This window comes from Saimiri boliviensis, chromosome 4, assembly GCF_048565385.1.
Source record: "Saimiri boliviensis isolate mSaiBol1 chromosome 4, mSaiBol1.pri, whole genome shotgun sequence".
NCBI lineage: Eukaryota > Metazoa > Chordata > Mammalia > Primates > Cebidae > Saimiri > Saimiri boliviensis.
This window is the reverse complement of record NC_133452.1, coordinates 131,063,991-131,091,693: the sequence shown is the minus strand read 5'-3', so window position 1 is coordinate 131,091,693 and position 27,703 is coordinate 131,063,991. Positions and strand designations below refer to the sequence as shown.

The 27,703-nt window shown below is 38.0% G+C and overlaps 1 protein-coding gene and 1 long non-coding RNA gene across 2 annotated transcripts in view; one reads left to right on the top strand and one right to left on the bottom strand.

Moving 5' to 3' along the window:
* Window positions 1–24,295, top strand: part of LOC141584161 (uncharacterized) — a 28,335-nt gene extending 4,040 nt beyond the window's left edge. The window contains exons 2-3 of the long non-coding RNA XR_012517100.1: window positions 20,896–21,007; window positions 24,117–24,295. This is a non-coding gene — a long non-coding RNA (uncharacterized LOC141584161). The remainder of the gene's footprint in view (window positions 1–20,895; window positions 21,008–24,116) is intronic.
* TSBP1 (testis expressed basic protein 1) lies at window positions 511–18,412 on the bottom strand. The gene is made up of 7 exons (XM_074397054.1): window positions 18,244–18,412; window positions 14,007–14,072; window positions 10,784–10,804; window positions 8,891–8,911; window positions 8,142–8,156; window positions 1,140–1,978; window positions 511–1,004 (listed from the first exon to the last, which is right to left on the bottom strand). The coding sequence occupies exons 1-7, from the start codon at window positions 18,410–18,412 to the stop codon at window positions 699–701; spliced, it is 1,437 nt and encodes a 478-aa protein (XP_074253155.1). The 3' UTR covers window positions 511–698.
* Window positions 24,296–27,703: the final 3,408 nt, after the last annotated feature.

Here is a 27,703-nt window from a genome sequence, read left to right as displayed (position 1 = left end):
TCAGAATTATACCCCAAGATGCCTGCCATGAGTCTGCCATAACAGCAGAATTGCCTACTTCACCTGGACATGGTAGACAGTGATACTTTACCCTTTGCCTTTCTTTTACTGTTTGTAATTCACTCAGCATATCAACATCTTATCTATCTGCTGTGATACGCTGTATACCACTACTCCCTTCCCCATGAAGTTATCACCTTGACTTTCTCATCCCACGGTGGATTATGTTGTCCATCTATTCTTTTGTAACTTAGATTTTACTTAAAAAATTGCCATGTATACTTGTATGACTATATAGTTATAAGCTACTTGATCACAGGAACTCTGACTTGTGTTTTTCTGTACACGCCTTATTGCTAGACCAGCGCCTTGCAAACATTAGGCTTGCCATGGGAAGTTATTGGTTGATTGGCTGGGGAGGCTTTCATAGACATACTTGTCAAAGGAAATTACTATACATTTCTTTAATTAAAATGTTTTACTTCAGAAAGTAGCCAGTCTTTCCTGACCGAATCACCTGTGTATGAAGTTACAAAACAAATGAGATTAAAAGTTTCTGAAGAGCAGAAACTGTGGTATGAAGATGAAAGGGATTTTATAATTATAATCTGTTTAGGCAATGGCTGGGATATAGTTTTTATCCGGAGGATGGAAATCATAATAATCACTTGTCTTACAGGCCTTTAAAAACTTTCTCCTTATTCTTCCACTTTTTTGTCTTCCTTCCTTCCTTTACTTGCCTTTGCCCTTTTCAAGTCTTCTGATTTTTCATCACTGATTTCTGATTCTCTCTTTCCTTTAAGTTTGCCTTTTCCTTCATCACCTTTTGTGTTTTTATCACCTTCTTCTTCTTTATCTGGATCTTTCTCTGCATGTCTTTCCTTTTCTTTACCATTATTTCCTTTATCTTCAAAAGTCTCCTTTTTTTCTTGGGCTTCCTGTCCTTTTAGTACACCCGACTCACTCTTCTTCACTTGGGATTCCGGTCCTTTTGGTATATTGACCTCAGTGTTCTTCACTTGGGATTCCGGTCCTTTTGGTACACTCACCTCAGTGTTCTTCACTTGGGATTCTGGTCCTTTTGGTACACTCACCTCAGTGTTCTTCATTTGGGATTCCCGTCCTTTTGGTACACTCACCTCAGTGTCCTTTACTTGGGATTCTGGTCCTTTCAGTACACCTGCCTCACTCTTCTTTTCTGGGACTTCCTGTTTCTTTGGCACATCTGCCTCACTCTTCTCTACTTGGCCTTCTTGTCCTTTTGGTACCTGCAACTCACTCTTCTTTTCTTGGGTTTCCTCTCCTTTTGATACATTTGCCTCACTCTTCTCTACTTGGGCTTCCTGTCCTTTCAGTACACCTGACTCACTCTTCTTTACTTGGGACTCTGGTCTTCTTGGCACACCCATCTCACTCTTCTGTACTTGGACTTCCTGTCCTTTCAGTACAACCGGCCTGCTCTTCTTTACCTGGGCTTCTTGTCCCTTTGGCACACCTGACTCACTCCTCTTTATTTGGGACTCTGGTCTTCTTGGCACACCCATCTCACTCTTCTGTACTTGGACTTCCTGTCCTTTCAGTACAACTGGCCTGCTCTTCTTTACCTGGGCTTCTTGTCCCTTTGGCACACCCGACTCATTCTTCTTTATTTGGGCTCCCTGTCCTTTTGGTACATTCATCTCACTGTTTTTTAGATGGGTTTTCTGTCTTGTTGGTATTCCAGTGTCACTGTCTACCTTGACCTTCATTCCTATCTTGTTTTTCTCTAAATCAGTGCCTTTTCCTTCTCTTTTTGGCTCCTTTATGTGTGTTGCTATCAAGCATTCAACAGAATTCATAAATGTGATGTTATTCTTTAGTGCTTCCTTGTTTTCTTCTCGGCTGTTCTGAGACCTTGCAGTGTCTCCACTTTTTAGAATCTGGATTTTGGAACATGACTTTTTTGCAAGTTCTTCATCCATGTAACCTGGCAATATAACTGGGCATACAACACAAGGGCGTGATTTAGATATCAAGTATTTTCTCTTTATTTCTATTTTTTTCCTTTGACACTGGTTTCTTTTTCTGTCTTAAAGCTGACAAATGAAATTTTTCTGAATCTCAAGTTATCTAAAATGATGGCTCTCTATACATAAAATTATGAAAGTATCAATAAAATTCTGGACTATTTTCGATAATTTGGAAGACTAATGAGAGAAAAGGTAAACTATACTGTAAATGAACTGATATTTGTTCAGTGGATTATGGCTAATGAATAATGCTTAGTGGCTGACAGAGGATGTATTCTGAAAAGAAAAAGAACTTATTTTGAGGAAAAATTGTGGGAAGAAGTAATAATTATATTTGTCATAATAGAAAAAGGAAACTTAAATATACTTTCAATATTGAATAAAAGCATCTTATTATGCAAAACTAACAAAGTACGAGCTGATAATTATTAAGTGCTTACCATATACCAAGTGCTCACTGTTCTGAGCACTTTATGTATTAAATCATTTGGTACAACAACCAGGTAGGGTATTATTAACCTCATTTTACAAATGAAGAAATTGAGGCACAGAACGCTTAAGTGAATATGAATAAGGTTATATAATCAGTAGGTGGTGGAGCTGGGATTTGAACCTGAATAGTCTGACTCCAGAGTTCAGTTTTGACCATTATCACAGACTGTTTCTTGCAATATCTGCTAACTCTGCAAAAATTTCAGGTCCTTTGATCGTGTTTGGGTAAATCAGCTCTGTTATGCCTCAATTCCTGTGTGATTTCACAAACATGAATTTATTGGCTTCTGCTAGATATCTTTTATTCGCTTTTTTTTAAAAAGAAAAAAGGTAATATGGTTCTCTGAATTAAGTAAAAGAAATATTTGGGCCGGGCACGGTGGCTCAAGCCTGTAATCCCAGCTCTTTGGGAGGCCGAAGCGGGTGGATCACGAGGTCAAGAGATCGAGACCATCCTGGTCAACATGGTGAAACCCCGTCTCTACTAAAAATACAAAAAATTTAGCTGGGCATGTGGCACGTGTCTGTAATCCCAGCTACTCAGGAGGCTGAGTCAGGAGAATTGCCTGAACCCAGGAGGCGGAGGTTGCGGTGAGCCGAGATTGCGCCATTGCACTCCAGCCTGGGTAACAAGAGCGAAACTCCGGCTCAAAAAAAAAAAAAAAAAAAAGAAATATTTGAACCACCAAGGAGTTGTGTGGGCTCTTGCTGTGGAGCAGAGGCATATCTTGCTTTGAGAAAATATAATATTTAATATTTAATATAGTAGAAAGAATACAGAATATAAAAGCTGAATCAGAAGACTTGGGCTGGGGGTGGTGGCTCACACCTGTAATCCCAGCACTTTGGGAGGCTGAAATGGGCAGGCCACTTGAGGTCAGGAGTTGGAGACCAGCCTGGCCAACATGGTGAAACCCTGTCTCTACTCAAAATACAAAAATTAGCCAGGCATGGTGGCATACACTGTAATCCCAGCTATTTGGGAGGCCAAGGCAGGATAATTGCTTGAACCTGGGAGTCAGAGGTTGCAGTAAGCTGAGATCGTGCCACTGCACTCCAGTCTAGGTGACAGAGTAAGACTCCATCTCAAACAACAACAACAACAACAACAAGAAGTTTACTCTTCCTGCTAGCTGGCTAGCTGGGTTTCATGGGTTTTAAGGTAAATCTGTTAACCCTCAAAGACTCACTGTTCTTATATTTAGTTTGATCTCACTTGAAGAGTTTAAAAGTTATTAAATATTGTAGACAAATATTAAAGAAACATAGCCTTTGGAGACAGATTGGTTCAAATCCTGCCTCCACACCCACCTAGCTGGGTGACATTTGGCAAACTTTCTATCTGTAAAGTGCAGCAATAGTAGTAGCTACTTCAAAGAGGTGTTATGAGATCAAATAATGTTATCTAAGTAAAAGCACTTGGTACAGTGCATGGGACATAATAAGTAGTCAATAAATATTGACTACTTCCCATTACTTGCCATTACTACTTCCCAATGAGATAGTAGAGGAAAAAACTCCTGATTCAATCAAGATAAGGCATTCTTAGTTTCCAACAAATAACTTAGAGGAATGGTTAATTGTATTACAGGAAAATTTCTTGCTTAAAAATGAATTATCAGACTTTTTGTGTTTTACATTTAGGGTTCGATGTTTGAAAAATTGGTATACACAGAACTTCAGAATTTTATCAATTATAAAAATGAGGCACACCTGTATTAGGTAAGAAATTAATTATAAACAAAAGGGATGTTGTAGTTCAGTGTTTTCTTTTTTAATTATCAGCTTTTGACATCCAAATAAAAATAACATTAGAAAACTTACAATAATGCTTTTGGAACCTTTTTGCATATTTCCCTCCTAGAGTTCTTCACTAAAATAGGATTACTGACATTTTACTCTAGACAAACCAATTTTCTATTTCCTAATGAAAATCAGTGGTAATATATTTCAAGCATTGCTAAATTGAGAAAAATAGTTCAGAATATTTTGATCTTTGACAGTGCTACCAGTGGACACTGTTTTGTTTTGTTTGGGGGTGTGGTGTGTGGAATGGTAAGATCATGCTTTTTCACTGAAGCCTCTAACCTTAAGAATTTCATGGAATGTACTCCTCAGAAAAGCTGATTTTTCTTAAGCTATGAATATTTTTAGTTTTACTATTTCTTGGGGGTAATTATTTGCTACTGTGTGTAATACTACATGACTCATTTTAACCTAAAGTTACTTTCTACATTATATAGATTTTGTAAGCCAAAATTAAATATTATAGGAATTCCTGAAGCACCCAACGTTTATTTTAGCTACACCTTTCCTAATTTCACAGAATTTAAACAATTTTTATTCTTTCTCTCACTACACTGAAAAAGTACCTCTAGTTAATTCTAACAGAATCTTCATACCCTTATTTTAATGTTTGCTGTCGTCTTTTAAGTCCTGAATTTAATTAACATAGATTAGATTTACAAGATTTACTTTTTTAAAATTTAATTTAATTATTATTATTATTATTTTTTGAAACGGAGTCTTGCTCTGTCACCAGGCTGGAGTGCAGTGGCACAATCTCAGCTCACTGCAACCTCCGCCTCCTGGGTTCAAGCCATTCTTCCGCCTCAGCCTCCCGAGTAGCTGGGACCACAGGCTCATGCCACCATGCCCGGCTAGTTTTTTTATATTTTTAGTAGAGACGGGATTTCACCATGTTGGCCAGGATGGTCTCATCTCTTGACCTCGTGACCTGCCCACCTTGGCCTCCCAAAGTGCTGGGATTACTGGCATGAGCCACCGTGCCCCGCCTTCAAGATTTACTTCTGAGGAATCCAGCTATCTCATAAAGTGAGGTTTACTTTTATTTCAACTTGGCATTGCAGAAATAAGCCACAAATTATTATTCTACTACATTCTAAGTTATTTTCTTCCTTCTCCCAGATTTCAAGATAGTTCATACATCTTTTCTTTCTCTTGGACCTCATAATCATCCTATACTTAAAATGTGAATCTTTCATATTGTAAAGACTTGTAAGCCCTGGCTGCAAGTACATTTATTGCAGGCAGTAGCCCATACTACAAAATTCTAATACAATCAAAAGATTTAATCAAGACTTTGGCGATCATCGTAATATATTCAAGCTGATTAAAAAGTAATTATTAAAATTTAAAAATCGGATTAATTTTTGTTAAAGCTAAAAGATATGAAATAGATATCACATTAACAATTCTGTCTAAATGATACTTAGTGTAGAAAATAGAATGTGGGCTTTATTAGGAAACTAATCTTAGGTTCTTAATTCAGTAGTTGGCAGGGAGAGCACAGACTGTAAAAGATCCGTACAGTATCAGAGGGATGAATCATTATAGTTCTCAGGCTGTGAATTACATTTTAAAAGATCATATACTTATTAGTTGAATGAGGAGGTGAGAAATAAGAGATTCAGTTTGCTAGGATGATGATGTTTGTTGGTTTAATCTGTCTTAAACCTTTCTTTGAACATTGGATTAAACCTTAACCTCCTTTTCTAAGAATATCAACTGGGGCCAGATACAATGGTTCATGCCAGTAATCCCAGCACTTGGGAGGCTGAGATGGGAGGATCACATGAAGCCAGGAATTCAAGACCAGCCTGAGCAACATAGCGAGACCCCCTCATCTCTATTTTTTGAAAGAACTAGAAAAAAAATCAGTTGGGAAGATTGTATTTGAAAGATTATATTAATAAGAATATATGTTTTACAAAAATATTTTTAAAAAGATTAAATGGATTGTTCTCTGGCAACTTAAAAAAATTAGTATTCTTACCTCTGGGAAGAGACTTGGCCTGTGATCTCTTCTCAGAGCCCTTGTATTAGTCAGGGTTCTTCTGAGTCAAGTTGACATAAAACATCAACCATCAGAGCCCACCTTTTTGGTGGGAGAGAAACTCACAAGATCACAGTCCTATCACTTTTTCTATGTGAGGAGAGCATTTGAGGGATGTAGGCACATTATGATTATTCTGAATGCATACTGTTTCTTGTACCATGAATCAAAATAAATTAATTGTCCTGACTGGGTGCAGGTGGCTCACGGCTATAATCTTAGCACTTCAGGAGGCCAAGGAGGATAGATCCCTTGAGGTCAGGAGCTCGAGACGAGCCTGATCAACATGATGAATTCCTGTCACTATTAAAAATACAAAATTAGTCAGCATGGTGGCACGTGCTTATAATCCCAGCTACTTGTGAGGCTGAGGCAGGAGAATCACTTGAACCTGGGAGGCGGAGGTTGCAGTGAGCCGAGATCAAGCCATTGCACTCCAGCCTGGGTGACGAGAGCAAAAATTCATTAAAAAAAATAAATAAATAAAAGGAAATTAATTGCCCCTTCCAACTTCATCTCCCTGCCATCCCCTCTTTCCAAACCCACTCTCTTTTTGGTATGAACTGAGAAAGAAAATGAGGCTTAAACATAATTAAATATAAGGACATACTTTGTTTGGAATATTTGAAATGCTTGAAATGTGTCTCACTAAGTTTAAGTGTCATTTGCTTCTTTTGATCATATATTTACAGAATTAAACAAAAGTTATTTTTCTATTTTGTTTTGTATGGTTTCCTTGCTTGAAGAGCTGAGCCATGTATTAAGTAATCCCAATAGAGAGAAGTCTGCATTCAGAAAACAGTTAAAACAGTCAAACATGAATTTAAATGGGGTCTTCTATTTTTAAAAGGATTTTGTGTACATTTAACCAGCTTTTCTCTAGATATGTATTTGTATTTGCAAACATTTTATACAGTTTCATGACTAATCACAAAAAATTCATTTGTGATTCAGTATAGGAGGCAATGTGTTGGTATGGGAAGAGTGTGTATTTTGGAGATAAGACATCCTGGGTTTAAATCCTGACACCAATGTTTACCAACTCTTTAACCTTGGGTAAATATCTGAGTTAGTTTCCTAATCTGTAAAATGTGGAATAATAGCTACCAGGTGGGGATATGGTAAGAATAAGAGATAATAACAGGTACTACTTTTGTAAGTGCCTAGCACAGTGCACAATACATAGTCAGTGCTCAATACCTACTGTCTTTCGAAGGTAAAGTTATTTAGAAGGCAACAGAAAGTAGATAGGATTTTGTTTTTAACTAGTTTTTCACCCTGTTAATATGATTCAGAGGGACTTCACCTATAACTAAAAAAGAGTTCTAAATTCCCAGCAAAGAACTAATGAACTCAGAAACCAATCTTTTCATTATGTTTTGCTGAGAATCAGGGAGGAGATTCTTTTTCAGAGCCTAGAAGATGGCCAGAGATTGTGGCATCCTTTCATATGAACTTCATCTTCTCTACCGCAATCTCCTAAAAAGTAGTTATTTAAAAATTCGGGGCTAAGCAGTTACTCATGCTGCAGTTCCAGCACTTTGGGAGGCTGAGGCGGGAGGATCACTTGAGCCCAGGAGTTCAACACCAACCTGGGCAACATAGTGAGATCCTGTCTCAAAAGGAAAAAGAAAAGAAAAGAAAACTCCTGGAAGTTTTTGGAGGGCAGGAACTTTCAAAATGACCTTAGAAGCACAAGCCTCTATTTTGGGAGTAGAAACAGACAGGTCAGAAAAGAATTATAAGCAATGTAAAATATCAGTTGAGAATAGTATGAAACTTACCCACAGGAAACAGTGCTGAAAACAAAACACAAAAGAAAGATCACTGGGGATTTTCTAACTCAAGGAGAACCCACCTTCCAATAATATTCTTCCTAGGTAAATTCAGAAACAGGATTTGGAAGGAGCAGGAAACTCTGTTTCATCCTCAGGAGTGTTGCTGGCCAATGCTCCACATCCCACTCCACAGAGAGGGTTATTTTTAGGATGCCACTTAGTTAATATAGGGATTTGAAATGTGGGGAAGGTGATAGCAATTTTACTGCAATTCAAACTACTGTATTTTCTACCTTTCTCTGTTCTTTCATAAGTCTTGTATATGTCTTTTGTAAAACAGTTTTTTGCTCACTGTTCTGGTCAGTTTGAAAAATGTGTATTGTTGGTCAATTACCAAAAGCATATCTCGTCCTGACACATACTCTTTTTTGTCAATCTTAGGGGAATTACTTTATTCATAAGAATTATTAGTTGGCAGATTATAGCACAGAGGAAATAGGCTGTGTTGTGATAGATTAGCTGGAAGTATATGCTGCCAATAATCTTTGGTAGTAAATAACTAGAATCAAACACAAGACTATTCTACTTTGTTACAAAAGGAAAATAGATATGAATTAAAATTGAAATATGAGGAAATCACTTGTTAAAGAAATATTGACTACTCTAAGGTAGAAGAATTTGTAATACAAGAACATTTGGGAAAAAAAGGTCCTAGACACAGAAATAGGTAAGGCAAGGAAACGATCCAAACTTACTGATTTTTCCAGAACTGTCCACTGAAATAGACAAAGGCAAACACATTAGTAGGTACTGGGCTTTCCCTTCTTCTGAGTCCCTAAGCCTCTGCATTGAGTGGGATTTGTGTCATTAACAATTAAATTTCATTTATTAAATGTGAAGCAACTTCAATTATCTTCCCCCTTCTCTTTGCCCATTGTAGTTTACAGAGACCTTGTGATAAGCTACTTTAAATCACCTTTACTTATCATCGATCATTAGCAATTTTGTCTAGAATGTCAGTATTACAATTTATAAAATATAGGACATAAAATAGTCTTGCTTAGAAGATGTGTGCTAACATTATTTACTGACATTGTTTGCTATAAAACTTTTTAAAAACTATATTTTTTTGAGACAGGGTCTCAGTCGCCCATGCTGGAATGCAGTGGTATGAACAGGGCTCACTGCAGCTTCCACTTCCTGGGCTCAAGCAATCCTTCAGCTTCAGCCTCCTGAGTAGCTGGGGCTACAGGTGCATGCCGCCACACCCAGCTAATTTTTGTAGAGACAAAGTTTTGTCATGTTGCCCAGGCTGCTCTGGAACCCTGAGCTCAAGCAATCCACATGGCTTGGCTTCCCAAAGTGCTGAGATTACAGGTGTAAGCCACCATGCCTGGCCTGATATGAAATATTTAAAGTATCATTGTTACCAGGCACTGAAATATAGGTATATGTCTCATGTTGATGTTATTTGATAACCCTAATATAGAAAGCACAAAATAGGCCAGCACGGTGGCTCACGCCTGTAATCCCAGCACTTTGGAAGGCTGTGAGGCAGGTGGCTGGTTTGAGCCTAGGAGTTCAAGACCAGCCTGGACAACATAATGAGACCCCTGTCTCTGCCAAAAAAAAAAAAAAAAAAAAAAAAAAAAAAAAAAAAAAAAAAAAAAAAAAAATTAGCCAGGTGTGGTGTGGTGTGGTGGCAGGTGCCTGTAGTTCCAGCTGCTTGGGAAGCTGAGGTAGGAGGATTGCTTAGGAAGTCAAGGATGCAGTGGGCCATGATCACGCCAGTGCACTGTAGCCTGGGTGAGTGAAACTCTGTCTTTAAAAAAGCATAAAATAATAAGAAAACATGAAATTGTAAGAAAAATACTGCCAGGATTGTTTACCAGAGAGAAAATATGTGAAGTTAGGGTATTTAAACCCTAGAGTGGGAGTTGGCAAAGTACAGTCCATGGAATAAATCTAGCATGTTGGCTCTTTTTGCATGTCCTGTGAGGTAAGAATGAATTTTACATATTTAAATAGTTGAAATAATAATAATAATAATATTTTGTGGCACATGAAAGTCATATGAAATTCAAATTTCAATGTCTAAAATAGTATTTTATTGGAACATATCCATGCTCATTCTTTTATATATTGTCTATATTTGTGCTACAACAGCAGAGTTGAGTAGTTGTGACAGAGACTCTATGGCTTACAAAACTTAAAATATTTGGCTGAGCATAGTGGCTTATGCCTGTAATCCCAGGACTTTGGGAGGTTAAGGCAGGAGGATCATTTGAGGCCAGGATTTTGAGACCAGCCTAGGCAACATAGCAAGACTCCGTTTCTACAAAAAATAAGAAAAAGCCAAACATGGTGGTGCACACCTGTAGTCTCAGTTACTCAGGAGTTTGAGGCAGGAGAATTGCTTGATCCCAGAAGTGGAGGCTGTAGTGAGCTATGATCACACCACTGCACTCCAGCCTAGGTGACAGAGCAAGATCCGGTCTCAAAACAAAACAAAAACACCAAACAAACCAAAAAACACAAAAACCCAACAAACAAAAACAAACACAAAACATTACAAATATTTATAGAAAAAATTTGCTCATCCCAGCCCTACAGGGAACTAATGTACTAAAAATATATTAGGAACTTACTGGTGTGGACTTGAGGTATTCCTGAAAATCAAAACAAGAAAATGGGTTAATGGTAGCTTTTGGAACAGAAATACAATTCTTTCCCACTCCCAATTCCCTAGTTCTTTTTCCTAGGATACCATCAAGACCTTTAGCAGAATACAATGAAATATGATGGGACAACAGATCCCTTGGTGTGTTTTAAGAACCTGACACTTTCTACCACCTTTGTGACTCTCACTGTGATTCAACTTATTGTTGTCTTTCTAACTGAACTCCCTGCTTTCACTCTTGCCTCCCACTCAATTCCCAGTGCAGCAGTTAGAGGAACCCTTTTAAAAGATCAGCAAAACTCCGGCTTAAGATCCACCAATGGTTCCCCATCTTGGTTGAACAGAAGTCAAAGTCACAACGGTGGTTTTCAAAGATGGCCCTGGAAGATCTGTCCCTCCAAATCTCTCTTATAGCTTCTTTTCATGTCACTTTTCAGTCCGTTCCAGCTATATGGTACTTGCTTTCTTGCTGTTCCTCAAATAGACTGGAAATGTTCCTACCCTAGGGTGATTTACTTGTTATCTTTGCTGATTGAACTATTCCCCCCCTCAGATATCTGCATGGCTAAATCTCGAACCTATTTTACCTTCCAGCTAGTAGTTCTAGCAATTGCTGAGAATGAGGTGTTAAACTTTCCAACTGTAGTTGTGGGTTTTTCTGTTTCTCTTCAGTTCTAGTAGGTGTTTCTTTTTCAGTGTATTTTGAAACACTATTGTTTGGTGCATACATATGTAGAATTTCTATGTCTTCTTGATGTATTGATATTTTTATCATGATATAAGGTTCCTCTTTTGTCCCTGGTAATTTTTTTTTGCATTGAGGTTCACTTTATGTGATATTGATATTGCCACTTCTGCCTTTTTTTTTTTTTTTAAATAATGCTTTCATGGCATATATTTTTCATTCTTTTTACTTTTATTGTTAAATTTGAAGTGACTTTCTTGTAGATAGCATATAGTTAGGTCATATTTTTAATGTATTCTGGTAATCTTTTAAAAAAATTGGTGTATTTAGACCTACACAAAATAAATGTGTGTGAGTTGCATGGTTATTATGAGAGACAAGTCCCAGTTCTTTCAAGGAGCAGAATTCAGAAAAGGCTTAATCTCTGTAGCAGTAGGGGTCCAAGTTTTGATGTAATAAACTTTATGGAGGAAAAGACAAATATCAATGCTTTTTATCTTGAATTCCATTTGAGTGTTTTCTTTGTTTGGATTTTGCAGTCTGTCCCTTCTTCTATTCTCACTTGCTGTATCTTCTCATTTTTATTATTCCTACCTTTTATCTTTGGAGTTTTGTTTTGTGACCCTGTGGCTTCAGATTGTGATATAAACTTCTTAGTGTATTTTCCATAGTCTTCACAGCATATTTTGCCAATATTATTTCCTCTTGCTTCTCTTTTGCAACTTAACTCTCTGACCAGAAGAACAACTTGTTTTTGGTCCTTTCTATGTGGTTTCTTGTTTCTGTGGGCCTTTGATTTATAAGAATGAAAGAAGAGAAAAGAAAAGAAGAAAGGAAGGAAGGAAGAAAGAAAGAAAGACCTAAACCAAACCAAAATGAAACCCAAAAACACAGAAGTGTCAGTGCAATACAGGAATTGAGGTGCTACAAAAGATCAGAGAAAACAAAGAAAGACAGTAGGAGCTTACTGGTTGCTATTGGACCAAGTGCTAAAAAGAAAATAAAACAAATTATTATTATTTTTTTAAAATTAGGTACTGAGTTTCTATTGAGTATCCACTTGGAACACCAGAAAATAGATCTTTGGGAGATATTAAATCTTCTGGGACTATGCCATCTCTTAAGTCAATTTTAACTCCACTTTAATTAAATATTCAGGCCATTTTGGATGGTGTGTATGATGGGTTATATGAGTAAAGGTCACTTTTTCTAATGAAATAAAGTGCCTATAATCCCAGCTACTCAGGAGGCTGAGGCAGGAGAATTGCCTGAGCCCAGGAGGCGGAGGTTGCGGTGAGCCGATATCGCGCCATTGCACTCCAGCCTGGGTAACAAGAGCGAAACTCCGTCTCAAAAAAAAAAAAAAAATTTTAAACATTTTTAAACTAGGGCAAAAGGTCACTGGAGACTGGTTAATGAAGGTTACTAATTTACATTCTCTCTTCATCATCTTCTTTTGTCTTTTCATGTTTTCCTTTCAAATCTCTACCGTTATACCAGCTCCCATTGTATTCTTTTTTATAGTACAGAAAGTTTATTTGTAATTATGTTTTAAAATGTTTGTAATAATAATTTTTCTATATTTTTCTTATAATCTCAAATTTAATCAGAATTTTAAAGCTGGCTTGGGAAATAACATATATTAGAAGAAACCTTTCAGGTATTTTAGGATACCACAGAACAGTAGACTTAAGAGAAAAGGAATTTATATATTAGGCTTATATCTTGCTATTACTGAATGTTTATGTCCCCCCTCAAATCTGTATGTTGAAGTGGTAATCTCTAATGTAATGGCGTTTGAGGTGGGGACTTTGGGAGTTAATTAGGTTATAAAGGTAGAGTCCTCATGATTGGGAGTAGCATCCTTGTAGGAAGAGACATGAGAGAGGTTGTTTCTGACTTGTGAGAATGCAACACAGCAACTGTCTGTAGGCCAGGAAGAGCACCCTCACCAGGAACAACATCAGCCTGCACTTTGATCTTGGAATTCCCAGCCTCTAGACAGTGAGGAATAAATGTTTGTTGTTTATCAGTTGATGGTATTCTATTATAGCAGCCTGAACTAAGACACACCCTATGCTAAAATACCAACAAAAAATAACTTGGTTTTCTTAGGACATGGAGACAAGTGTTCTTACTAGCACACTTTCCAGAGGTATTAGAACAGGGCAGAGCAAGGATGTTATAATGACAAACAAGCAATCCTAAGAGCTTTCATTTTCCAATCCTCTTCTATAGTCCTAAATCTTTCATGGTGAGTATCTTTAGAGTGTGAAAAATGTAGCTGAGTTTAACGCCTTTTCTTTGTCTTTTCAGTTTTTATGAGAATTTAAAACTCTTCAAGAGTAACACTTATTTTAAGTTTTGCTTCTTCTACTTTTCTTCCTATTTCAGTATCTAATCTCAAAATATCTGTTCTATTCTTCGCTGTTCATTATATTCTTCTTCTAGATTTTCATTACTAAATTTACTTATTCCTCGCCTTACTGCGCAGGCCAGGTCTCACTAACGCAGGCCTGTTTCAGCACTGACTGAGTGGTTAAGTTAAATGTTAAAAGCTGATAGAACCAGGCTGGAATGTAACAAAAGCCCACCAAGAGTTTTGCCTAGGCCTTTCATGGGCCTTGCAGCATGACAAGATAATGAAGGAGTTCTTAACAGGATCCATTTAGGATTAAAACAGATTTATTAGGGGTCTGAAGAAACTCTTCAGGCCTCCACAAACAGGTTTCTTGGGGGTCCGAAGGAACTCCAAAAACCTCCATGATTTAGCAGGAGGCAAGATAAGGGTAATCACCCCAACACCTGGACCCATTTAGTGGTAAATTTACTGGTAAATTTACTTAATCTAAATTTAAAGGTAAAAGACCTTCCAGAGGAAGGTCTTCAGGACTCACATCTTAATCATAGATTAGAAGAAGTTAATCACTTATGTCTGTAGATGAATGCACACTTACACATAGACATAGCTTAGAAGGTATATCGGCTCTGGAAAACTTTGTAATTTTGAGTTAGTCTGGCAAAAATTTCCAGGCCTTCTTTCTGTACCCAGCTACAGAAATAAAAACTATCTTCTTTCCCAGTTCATCTGCATCTTGTTACTGGGCCATGAGGAAAAGCACCCCGACCTTCAGTTTGGTCCAGGAACAATTACTTCAAAAAATATCTGAGCTATCTTATTTTAGGAATTCTGTTTTTTTATGTCAAGCGCATGTCACATCTGTCCTCTTTATCTTTTGCATCAATAAATTTTTCACTTAAAATAAATAATTTTAGGAAATGCAGAAAAATCTGAACACAAAAGAGATAGGGAAATATGCCAATTAGGTTTTGAAGTAACATAAATGAGTACAACCAATCAGAGCATGGGAACTGCACTCTGTAGAAAGCTAAAGGACATTAGAATTGCCAAGCAAACAGCAATGTTGTTGAGCTTTTGACAATAACTCTAGTAAATTAATATAACACAACATTCAAGCTTCCACAAATTAGTTACTAAGCATGTTCTTTACAGTGGGAGAAAAGAATTCCTGAGACCACTCTTTCTTCTAAGGAAGAAGCAGCAATGAAATATCATCAATCCCTCTGTTTTTTTTTTGTCTAGTGGCCCTAAGGCTAGAGGGCCAGGCTAGAGGCATGAGTCCATGCACAACTTCATATAAACTGCAGGTAACTGGTGTGGTGGGTGATAACATGCACTATGAGGAATTATTAATATTTAGATACTAGTTTTCAGTTCATATCAAGCATTAATTTCATACAATTATAGAGAAGCATTATTTATGAATTAGGAGCTAAGAGTGATTGTAAAGACTCTTTTTACAATAAATTAAAAATTTATTCTTTGCTCGTAGGTCATTTAGAAAAGAGTTGAAATGTAGTTATTTGATCAAAATGGCCTTGTGTATGAGGTTGAAGGAATATGGAAAGCTGCTGAAAGATTGGCAAATTTATCAGAAAATACCATTCAAATCAAAGTCATACCTCCACCTAATGTCTTGAAAACAATTTGCGTTAATGCTAGTGTTCCTAAAAGTGGTTAAGAACAGCAAAGGTTTTATCATCTGACAAAAATATCCAGCTCTCTCACAACACTTAAGTGCTTGAACTAGCTAACGTCAGCTTAGAAGACACTCTTTGTGACTGCCAGATAAAGGGCTAACCTACGACAGCTACTTCAGAATCCCATATAAAAATAGATCCTCTGTGGGGGTGTTACTTTGAAAGAGTAACAAACATGGCCTCCCTTGCTGATAGAGTTGATAAGGCTATCATCCTACAATAACAGTAACATGAAAATTAAAGTCTATTATAAAAAACATAGGTGCAGAGAGAGAGAAAGTAGGTATCAACATGTTTTTTAGGAAATTGGGGAAAGACAAAATTTCATTTTCATGGGTGATTTTTGAAAATAGTGTTTCTAGTAAAAATTCTTTACTGAAAAACTGTGCTAAATCAGATCATTGAAACATAGTAGGAGGAAGAAATTTAGGCATTATTATTAGATTTTATAATTTTACTGTATTCTCTCTTTTGGCTGAGAGACCCAATTACTTCACTCTTTCTTTTTCTTCATTTTCATATTTCTCTCTGTGGCTTGATTTGTTGTTGCTAAAATGTTTAAACTGTTACCAGCACTTGTCTCTCCCTCATTATTTTTTTTCTCTACCAGAAAGGATTTATGCTTTATAACAGTTTACAAATAAGTTAATCAATTGTTCCAGTAATGTGGAGCAAGAAGAATGGGAACATCAGGTTTGCAAGGAGGCAATTAGAAATAATACTAAATAGAGATAATACAAGCTAAATTTTTAGGGAGATTAAATAATTTATCCAAAGCACATATCTGGAGGTTCTTAGCTGGTATTTGGCTTCATTTCTGGTCTATTTGATTCCTTTCTTAACCACTGTACTGTATTTATTACCTTCACATCTTTTTACCAATTACCATCATGAAAATAGTTTTATTTTGGAATTATTCCTTAGGGCATATCTCTAGAAATAGAATTGTGAGTTTAAAGGATATTATATCTTTACATATCTAGCATGATACTGCAAATTTGGTTTCTAAACGGGTTTATTAATTTAAGTGGGATTGGTAATGTGTCAATATATAATTTTTATTGAAACATTTCTGGCATTGATTATACTTAAATTTTCCTCTTCATTAAGTGTAAAGAATACTACCTCAGGGTTTTAATTTTCTATTATTTATTTATTTATTTTTGTCAGTTATTGGGCATAATGTAGTTTCTAAATTCATCAGCAACTTAAAGTGATACTATATAGGGAGGCAAAGGGGTTTGGGAAGTATGCATGCAAAATTCTTTACTTCAAGGAAAATTTTCTAAAAGGACAATGGAATTAATAAATAGATGAATAATAATTTACCAGTAGGTACTGGAGTAACTAGCAGAACAACATGAAACAAAAACTAGCAGAGTTTTTGGATCAAGAATATAATTTCTTTTCTTGCTCATTTTAAGAGATTAACAAAAGTGATCTTGGAAGACAGCAAACCTCCCTTGAAAGGTATCCATAATGGAATAAGAGAGATTAACATTTCTTTTGTAGCAAAAGAATAGCCTTAGTCTGAAGGGACTAAGTTTTAGTATTTACGTGACAACTGGTTTTAGTATTTCAATTTGGTAGAAAGACAGAAGGGGACTAACATAAATATTAAGGTAATTATTTTTCTTTCTAGTAAACTCTTAAATAATTACAAATTTGAATGCTAACTGCAGTTATTCTGCCTCTTCCCAATAATGTGTATATCTGCTTTTCCTGGATTTTTCCTTTATTATCTCCATATTTGTTATATTTCACCCTATATATCTTTCCTTTTTGCAGTATGGAAAGTTTTTCAGATACTTTCAGAATCTGAAAGTTTTTCAGATTCTTAGTAACCAAAGGCGAAGAAACTGGTCAATTGTTTACAAAGATCAATAATCATGGGCAGTTGTAGCACATTCAGAAATGAGGATAGTCTTTACTTTTTTTGCCTCCCTCCTCAGGCAAGAGTATATAACCTCTATTAGGTTCCTTTTTTTTTTTTTTTGAGACAGTCTCACTCTGTCACCCAGGCTGGAGTGCAGTGTGCACAATCTCAGCTCACTGCAACCTCCGCCTCCTGGGTTCAAGCCACTCTTCTGTCTCAGCCTCGAGAGTAGCTGGCACTACAAGTGTGTGCCACCATGCTTGGTTAACTTGGTTGGAATGTCTTTATTTATTTATGTATTTATTTATTTCTAAGGATGCTTAATATGGGCCCTCAATCTCTTCTGGCTTGTGAGGTTTCTGCCAAATCGTTCATGGTTAGCTTGACAGGATTCCTTTTGTACATGACTTGTCCCTTCTCTCTAGCTACTTTTAAGATTTTGTCTTTCACATTGACCTTAGAGAATCTGAAGACCGTGTGTCTTGGGGATGGTCATCTTGTATAGCATCTTACTAAGATTCTCCAGATTTCTGAATTTGCATGCTGACCTCTCTAAGGAGGTTGGGGAAATTTTTGTGGCTAATATCCTCAAATATGTTTTCCATGTTGCTTGCTCTCTCTCCATCTCTTTCTGGGATTCCAATGAGTCATAAATTTGGTCTGTTTACATAATGCCATATTTCTTAGGGATTTTGTTCGTTTTATAATATTCTTTTTTTCTTTTTTTTTGTCTGAGTTGATTTGAAGAACTGGTCTTTGAGCTCTGAGATTGTTTCCTCAGCTTTGTCTATTCTGCTGTTAATACATTTGGTTGTATAATGAAATTCTTGTAGTGAACGTTTCAGCTCTAGAAGATCAGTTTGATTATTTCTTGAAATGGCTATTTCATCTTTCAGTTCTTGTACTGCTTTAATGTATTCCTTAGATTCCTTGGATTCGGTTTCAATTTTCTCCTGAATCTCAATGATCTTCATTGCCATCCAGATTCTCAGCTCTATGTTTATCATTTTAGCCATTTCAGTTTGGTTAAGAACCATTGCTGGGGAGCTAGTGCAATCCTTTGGAGGTAAGAAGACACTCTGGCTTTTAGAGTTGTCAGAGTTCTTGCAGTGGTTCTTTCTCATCTTTGTGGGTTGTTGTTCCTTTAATGTTTGAAGTTACTGTCTTTTTTACTTTTATAGTCTTTGATGCCCTTGAGGGTTTGACTGTGGTATAAGTTGGTTTTAGTGGGTTGGCTTCATTTCTGGATAATTTCAGGGCACCAACATGCAGGTTAGCATTCCTAGGCTGCATGCTCCAACCCTTGGGGGCTGGGACTAGGCCCATAGCTTTTTCCTTTGTCCCCTCCAGGTTAAGCACCTGCTGTGCTGGAGGAGTCAAGGTATTTCTGGTTCACTGGCAGCAACAGTCTGGAGGGTGCTGGCAAAAATGCTTTGGTGGGTCTGTGGGGATTCCCCTACACATGTGTGCTGGCAGCCACCACCGTACTTGAAGGGACAGGACACACTGCAAGAAGGGCTGGATCTTTTGCAGGTGGACACATTGGTGATCTATGGCTAAATTTGCCAAGAAAGCCTGCCTTGTTAGAGCTTCACAGTGTACTTGTTTTGTTTGCTTTCTTTTTTCTTCGATATATTTAGAAAATACTAAAAAATAATATCTTAGGCATCAAGAGTCATACCATCTGTAATGTAACATTTGTCATGTGTGCCCTGGGAGCTGGGTGGTGGTGGTGGGGTCACTGTGCACATGTATGTCCACTGACAAAGCAGCAGGGGATGCTTTGGGCAAATGTGCACTGGCGACTCAGTGCTGGGAGGCTCTGGGTAGGTGCACACCAGCAGGGGCCCACTTTCAGGAGCTCTCCAATTGTTAGGTGGCATCTGCCAGTTAAAGAACTATGGTGGTGGCTGCTAGCAAGCTTCTCAGCTGGGCAGCTGATGTCACACGGCAAGCAGATGCAGCCGGGCAGTGACCTTGGGACAGGCCAGCAGTCAGGGGGCGCTCAGATCAGACTTACCCCCATGGACAAGATAACCCTGCTCTGTTCAGGTCCAGCAGTCAACGATGTCTAAAGCCACCTAGAGGAGTATGCGGAGCCTGGAATTGTGTGACCTCCTGCAGCTAGGATTATGGAGGTCCATTGTGAGAGCTGGCCACTCCATCCCTGTTTCACTCACCACTTCCTCAGGAGCCCCTCGGGGCCAGGAACAAGCCTTGGTGCTCCCAAACCTGTGCAGGGTTCCCAGCTTTTTCCTCTTTCAGACCAGGGTCTGTGGCTTCTCTGGGTCTGTTCTCAATGTCTTTTTTCTGAACATTTGTTCAGAGTGTGCTGATTCTCTTGACGGTCTGGACTTTGGTGGGAGAAGCTCTTCCTGTCTGCATCCGGTTGGCCATCTTGGCTCCTCTGAAAACCATGGTAATATTTTTGAATGGCTTCTCTAACTCATTTCCCTGCTTCCAGGTGTCCTAGTATATTAGCTACGGATCTCTCAGTACCTGCAGGTCACAGGGTGACAGAGGCTATGGCAGAGTCATCTAGGCCTCCTGGAGCATAGGACATGGGGCAGTAGAGACCAAATTTCAAGCTCTGGCTGGAAGGAGAGATCTCCATCTACATTCTTGATCTCTGCAGTTCTCATCATTGTTACCCATTTGATTCGACCAGGTTGTTACTTTCTTCTCTACCAGCAAATGCTATATTCTCCTGTACTTACATGGTCTGTTAAGAAAAGAGCAGGCACTTAATACATGTTTGTCGAGTCAATGAAGAAATTCTCCCTACTGTGGCCAACATCAGGATACTCCTCCTTTTACTCTGTTCTCAAACACTTACAGTCAGAAAAATTTTGTGTCTTACAAGTGAAACAAGTGTCAGGCCGTAGAAGAAGACATGCAGTGGGAGAGTGAACAATGAGGTAACAAGATTTGGGTGAACAAGGCCAGGCACAGTGGCTCACGCCTGTAATTCCAGCACTTTGGGAGGCCGAGGCAGGTGGATCACGAGGTCACGAGTTTGAGACAGGCCTGGCCAACATGGTGAAACCCTGTCTCTACTAAAGATACAAAAAATTAGCCAGGTGTGGTGGCAGGCACCTGGGCCTGTAATCCTAGCTACTTGGGAGGCTGAGGTAGGAGGATTGCTTGAACTCGGGAGGTGGAGGTTGCAGTGAGCTGATATCGCGCCACTGCGCTCCAATCTGGGCGACAGGGCGAGACTCTGTCTCAAAAAAAAAAAAAAAAAGAAAAAAGAAAAAAAAATTGAGTGAATAAAAGAGATTGCTGAGGGAGGGATGCCTATATGACATTTTGTGCCTAAACCCTGGTGGAATTTTAACTATGAAGTTTTGAAAGCTCAATGAAGCTAGGCATGATAATATGAAAGCTATAAAGAGTTTTTGATTTAGCAAAAGGGGAGATAATAATACTTTTGGTGCAGCTTGTTCTTTTGTTCTAGGAAACCACTGGAAAGGACCTATGGAAAAGTAAAGCAAAGAGTATGTGAAAAAGCAAGATTTGAAAAGGAAATATTTGACACACGATGACTCCAAGTAATCAAACTGCTCTCTGTAAGAATGAAAACCATTGTTTTTCTAAGTATGAACTTGGGTTGCACTAATGTTGAAAACTGTTTCTTGAGTGTGTAAGTGTATGTGTGCATGTGTGTTCTTGTTTGTAGATGATGAAGCAGCAATTTTATTGAGATATGTTATGAAACTGTACTATTTAGGGGCTCAGATGACAAGCGTGGGCTAAGGAATTCCCGCTGCTGGTGGAACCCAGCACCACAAGGCACTTTGAGGATAAGTGGCTTTTTCAAAATCTGAAGGCAGCACCTTTGACAAGGAAGGGCATTAGCCATCAAGTAAATAGGGCTCCTTCAAAGAGCCTAATGGACAGTGAATGAAATAAAGGACACCAGACAAGGTTTGTTGTGATGGACTAGTGGGTGAGGATGTATAGTCATTTCTTTAGAGATTCCCAGAAATACTTGAAGGGACAGGACACACTGCAAGAAAGCCTGGATGTCTTGCAGGTGGACACATTGGTGATCCACGGCTAAATTTTCCAAGAAGGCCTGCCTTCTTAGGGCTTCACGGTATACTTGTTTTATTTGCTTTCTTTTTTCTTTGACGTATTAAAAAAAAACCTAAAAAATAATATCTAGGTGTCAATAGTCACACCATCTTTAATGTAACATTTGTCACATTTGTTCTCAATACTTCTTTTAATAAATAAAATATTATGAGGATAGCTAAAATCCCTTTGAACCACCAATCTCAGGTTCAATCCTATTCCTCTGCTCTTTGGAAGCAACCACTATTATGAGCTCAATGTGTATTTAATAATCTCAAAAAGTAATGTCATATATATGTGGACCCTTAAGCAATGTGGTAAGTTTAATTTTTTTTTGCTTTAATTTGCATGTGTCATCTTTTAATGTAATTTTGTCTCTGTAAACATCATTTTGCATCTGGCTTGCTTCATTCAACAGTATAATTAGAGGTCTTTTCCTTGGTTATATGTACATAAAAACATATATAACAGTTACATTAACACATATACTATATGTTAATTCATTTTGAACTGTTTATTTTATTTTTGATTTTTTATTATTAAAAATAGTGTCACAACATTCTTATTTATGTCTTCCTGTATAAATACGTAAGACTTTTCTTTAGGGTTGTTACCCAGGAGTAGAATATATGGGCTATGTACATATTTACTTTAATACTAACAAATTTGTTCAGAGAATGAGAGTTTCTACTTCAGCAAACAGCCTAATAAATACTTGATCTTGTCAGGCTTTAAAATTTTTGCCACTATATTTTGAGAAAAGTAGTGTCTCATTTTTTACATTGTAGTTTTTGATTATTAATGAGATCTAATAACTTGTCTTATATTCATTAGGCATCCAGTATTCCTATTTTGTGAAATGTGTATTCTTATTAACTCATTTAATTTCTTTTCTTTTTCTTACTGATTGTGGAATTTTATGTTTTCAGTAGTGATAACATTGATTTTATGCATGTTGCAAATATTTTCTCTCAGACTGCCTCATCTTTTAACCTTGTATATAGTATATTTCGTCAATAAGAAGTTTTGCATTTTTTTTTTGGTGAATATTTATGTTTGGTGTTTTCTGAGTCTTTTAAAGGAAAGCTTCCCTATCTGAGAGCACACATCTATTCTCCTACATTTATTTTCAAGTAGTGATGGAGTTTATGTTTAGATACTTAATATGCCTGGAACTTCCTTTTTTTCTTTCTTTTTTTTTTGAGATGGAGTCTTGCTCTGTCACGAGACTGGAGGGCAGTGGCACAATCTCGGCTCACCACAGCCTCCACCCCCCAGGTTCAAGCAATTCTCCTACCTCAGCCTCCCAAGTAGCTGGGGCTACAGGTGTGCGCCACCATGCCCGGCTAATTTTTGTATTTTTAGTAGAGACGGGGTTTCACCATGTTGGCCAAGAAAGTCTCGATCTCTTGACCTTGTGATCTTCCCGCCTTGGCCTCCCAAAGTGCTGGAATTACAGGCATGAGCCACTGTGCCTGGCCTTATTATTATTATTTTTAATATAAAGATAATTGTCTCAAGACAATTTGTTGGATTCTCCATCTGTTATGAGTTCAGCGTTGTCTTTAGTAAGGTTTGTCTCTAGGCTCTTAACCAGGTGTCCCCAAAATTTTACACAGGGGGCTAGTTCACTGTTCCTCAGACCGTTGGAGGGCCGCCACATACTGTGCTCCTCTCACTGACCACCAATGAAAGAGGTGCCCCTTCCTGAAGTGCGGCGGGGGGCCGGATAAATGGCCTCAGGGGGCCGCATGCGGCCCGCGGGCCATAGTTTGGGGACGCCTGCTCTGAACTCTATCATGCTGATTTATTTAGTCTTGTGCCAACACTACATGTGCTCAGTCATTAAACCTAATTAAATGCCTTTATAGTCAAATATAATGCCTAGGGTGAGCCTCCTCTTTTGAGAACTTTATGTTTAGAGATGTGTTACTTTTTCTTGAATCTTTTCACTTCCATATGACTTGTAGAATTGACTTGTCAAGATCCACCAAAAATTATGTGTGTACCTATGCAACAATCTTGCATGTTCATCACATGTACCCCAAAACCTAAAATGCAATAAAAAAAAAAAGAAAAAAAATCCTGCTGGGAATGTTAATTCGAATTTTATTAAATTTAAAAATTACTTAAGGGAGAACTGACATTTTTGTATTACTGAATTTTCTTATCTTTGAATATGGCTTATCTCTCAATTTGTTCAGGTTTTATTATTATTTTCTGTTTGAGATGGAGTCTCACTCTGTCTCCCAGGCTGGAGTGCAGTAATGTGATCTTGGCTCACTGCAACCTCCATCTCCCAGGTTCAAGTGATTCTCCTATCTCAGCCTCCCAAGTAGCTGGGGTTACAGGTGCCTGCCGCCACACCCAGCTGATTTTTGTATTTTTAGTATAGACAGGTTTTGCCATGTTGGCCAGGCTGGTCTCAAACTCCTGACCTCAGGTGATCTGCCCACCTTGGCCTCCCAAAGTGCTGGGATTACAGGTGTGAGCACGGCGTCCAGCCAGGTCTCATTTATTATTTTTTTAAAAAGATCTGTATTGTCAATAAAAACTGGAGGCAAGTTGGAACTGAGGAACCTTTTCCTTTTCTTTTTTTAGGTTGCAGTGCTTACAAGCAAGTCCTGTCTTCAGAAGAACTGGCTCACTCAATAAGAGACATAGCAGGAGTTTAAGTGGCGTAATCTATACGGTTAGTTTGCCAATTATTCTCATTGGTGGAAAATCAATTCTCCATCATAATTACATATTGGCAAGGGTCACTACACATTTGTATGACAGTGAAACAGCAAAATGACTAACATAAACTCTTTTTTTGTTTAAGAGACCTTTACCCATTCCTCCACGTAGACTAGGACAATTTTAGAATACTGAGATAAAATGTAAAAACAGCAATCACGTAGTTTTTGAAACTAACTGTGCAACTAAGGGAGAAGTATGTAAACAAATCATGTTTTGTTAAAGATTTACGGGAGCATTGTGACCTGACCAAGGACAAAGACATTCCCAATCTCTTCTGACTCGCCGGCACCCAGATCTCTGTATTCCTCAGTCACCTCTTGATTCCAACTCCTGAGCATAGTTTCTCCATATCCGCTTCCCATAAAAACCCTCCAGCCAGCCTGAAAGACTTTAGATGGATGGTACTTTAGCATGCCAGTTCTCCATCTTCTCGGTTTGCTGGCTCTCCAATTTAATCGGCTTTTCTTTTCTTTTCTTCTTCTTCTTCTTTTTTTTTTTTTTTTGTTGAGATTGAGTCTTGCTCTGTTGCTCAGGCTGGAGTGCAATGATGTGAACTTGGCTCATTGCAACCTCTGCTTCCTGAGTAGCTGAGATTCCAGGTGTGTGCCACCACACCCTCCTAATTTTTGTATTTTTAATAGAGATGGAGTTTCACCATATTGGTCAGGCTGGTCTCAAACACCTGAGCTCGTGATCCACCCACCTTAGCCTTTCAAAGTACTAGGATTACAGGCGCGAGCCACTGCGCCTGCCTTAATCTGCTTTTCATCCCACAAACCCCTGTGTCTCATGTCTGGCTTTTCAGCAGCAAGCAACCAAACCTGGGTTTGGTTACTCACATTTGTATGTATCAATATTGTAAAAATTAGCACTAAAATTGTTTCCATTAGGAAGCCAGCAATGTAAAGCATATGAACTTAAGCCTTTATTTTAGGTTCCGGTGCTAAATGGAACTACTATTCAATTTAAGAACATCTAAGGCTAGCTCTCCCTCCCTCCCTCCCTCCCTCCCTCCCTCCCTTCCTTCCTCCTAACCTCTTTCCCTTTTCTTCTCGCTCCCTTGCTTCTGGTTTTCCTTTCTTCTTTTTTCACTTGCTGCCATCTTCAGTTTATCTCATGATACAAAGTTTTTTTCTGACTGTCATGTGTAACATCAAATGCTCAGGCAAAATGGATGATTTGGCTAGGCTAACAAAGTGTTCATTTTGCAGATTTCCATTTTTTTTGGGTGGATTTTCTTATGATTTTGAGGAAATTTTGCTGTTTCTCTACATTTCTATTTTGTTCTTTGTATTGTTAGTGCTTTTTCTTTTCTTTAATTTTGTTGATTATTTAAAAATACTTGTAATTTCATTAGTTTTTGCAATAAAAGCAGGACATTTTATTATTGTTTCCTACTTTTGAGATTTCCCCCTTTTTTTAATATCATTGTGAGCTCAATGTTTAGTTCATCTATTGCTATTAGCGAATACTTTCTATTGAAACCATTTACCCTACTAATTTCTCTCTAAATGCTATTTTGGCTGTATCCTAAGTGTTTTTGATAAGTAATGATTTATACTGGCTGATTACATCCCCATCGCAGGCCTGTGCGTGCTGTACTTGTTCCTTTTGCCTGAAGCACACTCCCCTTTCTATACCATCTTTCTTTAGTCTGTTACTCTTCATTGTCTACATGAATATATCTGCCTGACATTTACTATATGTGTACTTGCTGTTATTTGCCTGTTTTACCTCAACATATAAACTCCTGAGGTGCAAGGGCTTTGTCTTGCTCATGGCTGTATTTCCAGTGCTTAGGATAATTCCTGGCCTAGAATAGGCCAATATACATTTGTTGAATACATATATTTGTTAAATGCATTAATATCTTTGAAGACTTTTTTTTTTTCTTTTAGTGTTTGACTTGTTCAATGCTGTTAGGTTTCTTATTTTAGTCTTCTTCAGATTGCTCTATCTAGTTTTATTTCTCTGGGTTGAAATTCTCCAATTTGTTGGGGCTCGTGAGGTATCACTCACATGGTGCTGGATTTCCTTATAGATTTCATAACTTTTAGTAGTTTCTTATTCCTTGGGGGCTATCTTTTGTGGATGTTCTATGATATAAATACCCTGGCTTGTGGATCCCTTCTTGGTGGCTATTGTCCTAACTTCCTGGGTATACTGTCACTGAACCAGATCCCAGCTGTTTTGACTTGGAATAGTATGCACACTGCAGGGGTCGCACACCTCCAGAAGGGCTGTGCATCCTGGACAGATCTAACTCTGGACCTGTGTGGGTGACTCTGTTTTTATGCCTGGGGCAGATGGGTGAAGATATTTTGGCTCCTCTGCATGGGGTGACAGTGTATTTTCTGCTACTGGCTTTACTCAGAGAGGCCTAATTTCCATTTTCTGCATGTTGGCTCCCAAGGCTTTGGCTGTCATCTGGGAGCAGGTGTTGAAACCCTACCTTTGTTCCTGAGGCAAAGCTGCCACCTCTATTTCTTCATCCCCTCACCGTTCCTGCCAAGAGCTTAACTTTAGCTTCTTCTTAAACTGTGTTCTTATATTTGATTTCTGCTCCTTGGAAATCATTCTTATCCCCCTTTTTATGCTTAAGCTTGGCTGTATATTTTTCACTTAAAAATATTGCCAGCTAACAGTTTTTAAACGTTTCTTTTAAATTCAGGGCACATGTGCAAGTTTGTAATATAGGTAAGCTTGTGTCATGGGGGTTTGTTGTACAGATTATCTTGCTACCCAGATATTAAGCCTAGTTATTTTTCCTGATCCTCTCCCCCTCCCACCCTTCACCCTCTGACAGGCCCCAGTGTTTATTTATCCCCTCTGTGTGTCCATGTGTTCCCATCTTATAAGTGGGAGCAGTATCTGGTTTTCTGTTCCTGCATTAGTTTGCTAAGGATAATGGCCTGAAGGTCCATCTTTGTTCCTGCAAAGGACGTGATCTCATTCTTTTCTTGGCCGCATAGCATTCCACAGTGTATATGTACCACATTTTCTTTCTTCAGTCTACCATTGACGGGCATTTAGGTTGATTCCATGTATTTGCTATTGTGAATAGTTCTGTAATTGACATATCCATGCATGTGTCTTTATGATAGAATGATTTATATTCCTTTGAGTGTATGCCCAGTAATGGGATTGGCCAGCCAACACTTAGGTATCCAAAAAGCAGGTGGCATAATCCCTAGTTATTTTGGCATTTTTTTAATCCTCTCTGATGGGTATATATATATATATATATATATATATATATATATATGTATATTAGGTCTTGGATTTTTACATCTTTTTCCTGCCCATACTCTCTGATGACTTCTCTGAAAAGGACACTATGCATTCAATTTGGATTCTGGCTTGTAATTTCTAGCTTTAAGACCAATAATCCCTTCTCCGGACCTCAGGTGGGCTTTGGTCCCTGTTCCCAATTATAGGGCCTGTGC